Below are 5,240 nucleotides of genomic sequence, written 5' to 3'. Positions count from 1 at the left end.
CTTTACAAATGGACAATTTCTGTTAATTTTATTAAACAAGGATCATAACTGTTAATATATATTGTATTGGTTTTATTCTTAATAGTAATGTACACACATTAATTGATTTATTTCGGTTATTTTTTTTCCTTAATTTGCCACTTTTTTTAAATCTTCCATACATGAACCATTTTTGTTACTTTTGTTCAAAACGAAGGTTGTTGTAGTTCAAAGATCTTTTTTTTTTTCACGTGAATAATTGTATGTTGTTTTATTTAGAGTTCAAAATAAAAAATGTTTAAAATTATTAATTTTAAATAAAGATAATAAACTTACAAACAAAACTTCAAATATTATGTATAAGAAAGTTTTTAAAAACTTATAAACAAGTTGTACTTTTTAATTTGTTTTGTGTTTATTTATTTTTATTACATATCTATTATATTTAATTTTTTGTATATCGATGTCATTTTCATTATTGATTGTGTTTTTTTTACTATCTATTCAAATTAATATTCTCTTTAATAAATATAATTATATTAAATGTCTTCGTATATATATCAGATATTCAAATAAAAATATATATTAATTTTAAATAATCAATATACAAAATTAAAAAAAAAATCTTAAATCTTATTAGCAATTTAAAGGTTTTATAAATATTTTATCCATGTGTTGTAACCTATTCATATAAATAGAACAGATAGTTTTATAAAGTTTATTTTATTAAAGGAAAAAGATTCCATAAATACAAATTAACCACATTAAATGGATTTAATTGCATTATAATTGGTCCATTTATGCCTTCTCTTATTCCAATCCTACAAGAAAACCAATATCTTAGAAAAAGGCTGCCTTCGTTCCTACCAAACTCACTGATAGTTGTCTGGTAGTGTACTAGTGTCACCATTGGAGACCCAAATTGAGCTTTCGTTCACCGGTTGCAATGGCTATTAGATCGCTTCTAAAACTTGCTGAATCTAAATTCAACTTCACTTCCCCTCGCTTTCCATTACCATGTTCAGCTAGAACAATCTCTTCATCCAGCGTCCCATCTCACTTGGAAGTAAGATTCTAATTACTGTTATTATACATCTGTATGTTTTAATTTTTCATGTGATTATGCGCCTGTTGCTTCTGAGGATTCTGAACTTAGGTCCAAAATCATAAGGCCTTCTATCGATCATCACGTGAAGAGTTGATATCTCTTCAATTGCATTTGGATTATTATCATTTCAGGCTCTTTATTTGGGTGAAAACCTTGAAGTTGGTTTTACACGGTTGAATTATTGAAACTGTAATTGCGTTAGAGTTGAAAGTACTACACAGGAAAATGTTGCCCAAAACTTGTACAAAAATCCATATAAGCTTTGAACATGAAAAGTTACAGGGTTGAGTCTGAAAATTCAGAGTACCTTCTGTCGTTTTCTTAGCTATGGTAGGATACTTTCTTCCAATTACCCTTATCCTGATTCAAGGAATATAAGAATGATTCCTTTTGTATGTCATTCGAGGCTAGGGAAATGTTTAGATATGCATCTTCATAATGATTAATACAACATTATGATTAGTTATAACAAAGTAATTAAAGTTAATAATATAGTTATGTAATTTTATCTCAATTGTTGCAATGCAAAACCGATTATTGCAAATAAGATCTGCAACCTATTATACAAACACCCTCCATTAATAACTTATTTCATTCCTAATGTAATTATGATTTATTTTGACCTGATATGACTTTTATGATGTATTACAGAGGGTTGGATTCATAGGCCTAGGAAACATGGGATCAAGAATGGCAAATAATTTGATTAAAGCAGGATACAATGTAGCAGTTCATGACATGTAATTCTCTTGTTCCTTTTTAATTGATTTGTTACTTCATTTTATTTTCTATATGAATAATAATCATATATAAGAAGTATGTGCCTAATAACTAATGCAACATAAAACTTTTTGATCTTTCTGTTTATGGAAAAATCGAGCATGATCTCATCCATTATTGTTTCCTATCAGCAATCTTAGTGTCATAAAGATGTTTTCAGACAAAGGAATCTCTGTAAAAGGATCACCAATGGAGGTTGCAGAAATTAGTGATGTTGTAATTACCATGTTGCCCTCACCTACCCATGTAAGTTAAGTGCTGTTCTTTTTTACTAAATGAACTTAATTTTGCACACAACTTAATCTGTTAAACACTAAACTTTCTATGAGTGTTTCTTTTTAACTTGATGCATAGAGAATAACTTAATAGAGGAAGTCAAGAAAACAGTAAAATTGTTGGAATGAATTCATCTTCAAAAATATGGATTTGATACTTTTATTTGAAAACTCATTTTTAGGTATTAGAAGTGTACACAGGATCAAATGGTTTACTTAATGGTGGGAATCCAGTGAGGCCATGGTTGTTCATAGATTCATCTACAATTGATCCTCAAACAACCAGAAAGCTATCTTCAGCTGTATCTAATTCTGCATTAATTGAACATAAAGGTATATAAAAGAAACCTAAATACTATTAATTCATATGTAATGAATCTTTAATTAAAAGTAATGAAGTTTGTATAATTTCTAGATTCCTGGAATACCCCTGTGATGCTGGATGCTCCTGTCTCTGGAGGTGTTTCTGCAGCAGAAACTGGAACACTTACATTCATGGTATAATATATACTTTTCCAAAATAAAATCTTATTTTAAATATTTGAATCTTATAAATCCAAATGTATTATTTATTGTGGCATGTTAGATTGGTGGCCTAGAGGAAGCTTATAAGGCTGCAGAGCCATTATTTTCATCTATGGGAAAAAATACAATATACTGTGGTAGTTCAGGGACTGGTTCTGTAAGTTTACACACATTATTCAACTTTATAATAATAATTAATATTCAGATAATCATTTCATAATAATATTTACTTTATTCAGGCAGCTAAGATTTGCAACAATTTGGCAATGGCTGTGAGTATGCTTGGTGTTTCTGAAGCCTTTGTTCTTGGCCAATCTTTAGGAATTAAAGCTGCTACTTTAACAAAAATATTCAACTCTTCAAGTGCTCGTTGTTGGAGTAGGTAGTATTTACTAATTACTGCTTTAAATTAGGGTGAAATTACGTAAATGCCATTATATTTTGGCTGTTTTTGTGTCAGTGATACGTATAATCCAGTACCTGGTGTGATGGGTGGAGTGCCCTCATCAAGAAATTATGATGGTGGATTTGCATCTGCACTGATGGTATGTGATCTGACCTGGTTTTTGTTAGAATTGGAATTGGAATTGGAATCGGAATCAGAATCGGAATTCAATTCCATTCCAATCCTGTGTTTTTTGTTTAAGGCGTATAATTGATGTGTGGTTGAGTCTTATCTGAAAAAGACTTTGGATTACTAGAGTACAATCATTTAAGACAATGATTATAGGGTCTTGTCTCAAGTTAAAGATACGATTGTAGATTTACCCTTATAAGGGCATTTTGGTCATTTGTACAAGATTAGTCTAGGTTTTGTTTCTTTTTTACTTACTTAAATGGGACATGAATTAGTGTTTCTTTTTTACTTAATGCAGAAACTCAGATAAATGACCCCCCCCCCCCCCACCCCCACACACACACACAGAGACACTAAACCTTTAACTTTTTACAAATTTGCCCTTATACTTTTTTTCCCAAGTATTTTACAAAATCATTTACCCAACAGCAGAGATTTTTGGATCATTATGGAATAACAATTTGGAAATACCTGCTTTTCCTTTATTATCCAGCTAAAATTTAGTGTGTGTGTGTGTGTGTGTGTTTTTTTTTTTTTTTAAATTATGGATTATATATAAATAACCTTTTTATTAAATGTAGGCAAAAGATTTGAACCTTGCTTCAGCATCAGCTAAAGAAATTGGTCTAAACTGCCCATTGACTTCTGAAGCAAAACACATGTAAGTTATAAGCATAGCAAAATAATTTATTAATATATTGGTACCAAATATAGTAAAATTAATATTATATAATTCAATGTATAAAGTATAATAAAATATCCCCAACATGCCAAATAATAAAATCTTTTTTAATTGATTTCAAATCTACACCATGCTATCATGTCGAACAACTCCCACATATAAACATTGAATTGTGGGTCCCATTTGTCAATGACAAAACCAAATTATAATGTATTTGACATGAATTGGACAGGAGTTAAAAGGTGGGACGTGATTTTTGTTTGTGCAAAAGACGAGAATACCCTTTTTCTTATAATTTAAAAATAACCCTAGAAAACTTGTTGAATCATTGTTATATTTTTGTACAGATTTACAAAACTTTGTGATGATGGTCTTGGGAAAAAGGATTTTTCTTGTGTTTTTCGTAATTTCTATAATGGCAAAGATGAATTGTAATATGATGGATAAATAGGATTTTGCATATGGGGCCATGTTGTACATGCAATAAAATATGATGTTTCTCATTATGTGTGTATGTATAAACACTTTATTCAAATTTTAGGTTTCAAAATAACATGTTACAAAAAGGTTGAATGTTTAACTTTAACCGAAGCAAATGAATTCCATCGACTCTGGCTAATGTATAACCATTTGAAGTAAATGATCAAGAAATTGTCGAATCCATGAAATTAAGAAAGTAACTAAATGAGAGGTTTAAATGCCATTTATCTTCCACATCATTAATAGTAACATTATCGACAGTTTCCAATTTTTCTTGAAAGACTAGACAAACGTTACAACATAGAAATAAAGCATGAAGTAAAGATTGTCAAAAAAAAAAAAAAACGTACAATCACCATGAATAGTTATAACGAAAATATTGTACAATACGCCCTCCATCTATGTAATGATTATTGAACTTACATCACTAAAGTCCAACTCTAAATCATAAGGGGGTCTTAACTCTTAAGTCCATAGTTAGATGTGGATTTAGCTAAGATCAATGAGTGATCTACTATTGTTAGAGATCAAAAGGGTCATTTAATCCCAATAGCTTCACATTTGATGAAATTGATGGACTTCTTTACAATGTTATGAATATAGAACCTAAGAATCTACAATTTATTCACATCATAAGGGTCAAATTTGGAATTAAGTGAATCAATGATTGTTTAAGCTTCATAAATCCTAAATATGACTGTGGATGGATTAACTTGAATAAATTAGTAATAGAACACTAAAATCTATTGCTAAACTCATTAAGTCATAGAATTCCATCATCAATTCAATATTAGTAAATCTAAGAAGTGATTACCATCAATGGAAACTCAAATT

At 29.6% G+C, this 5,240-nt stretch overlaps 1 protein-coding gene across 2 annotated transcripts; it reads left to right on the top strand.

Moving 5' to 3' along the window:
• Positions 1–783: 783 nt before the first annotated feature.
• Positions 784–4,429, top strand: LOC111878357 (probable 3-hydroxyisobutyrate dehydrogenase, mitochondrial). Of its 2 annotated transcripts, none has more exons than XM_023874867.3 (10): positions 784–1,045; positions 1,739–1,827; positions 1,999–2,113; positions 2,325–2,475; positions 2,558–2,640; positions 2,729–2,824; positions 2,907–3,049; positions 3,128–3,212; positions 3,826–3,905; positions 4,159–4,325. In XM_023874867.3, the coding sequence occupies exons 1-10, from the start codon at positions 926–928 to the stop codon at positions 4,163–4,165; spliced, it is 969 nt and encodes a 322-aa protein (XP_023730635.1). In that variant the 5' UTR covers positions 784–925; the 3' UTR covers positions 4,166–4,325. The 2 variants fall into 2 exon arrangements, with proteins under 2 accessions (XP_023730635.1, XP_023730634.1); XM_023874866.3 differs by having other exon boundaries at positions 785–1,045; positions 4,274–4,429.
• The last annotated feature ends 811 nt before the right edge of the window (positions 4,430–5,240 follow it).

Source organism: Lactuca sativa, chromosome 5 (genome assembly GCF_002870075.4).
Source record: "Lactuca sativa cultivar Salinas chromosome 5, Lsat_Salinas_v11, whole genome shotgun sequence".
In the NCBI taxonomy this organism is placed as follows: Eukaryota; Viridiplantae; Streptophyta; class Magnoliopsida; order Asterales; family Asteraceae; genus Lactuca; species Lactuca sativa.
Note: the sequence above shows the minus strand (reverse complement) of the source record. Positions and strands in the feature narration are given on the sequence as shown.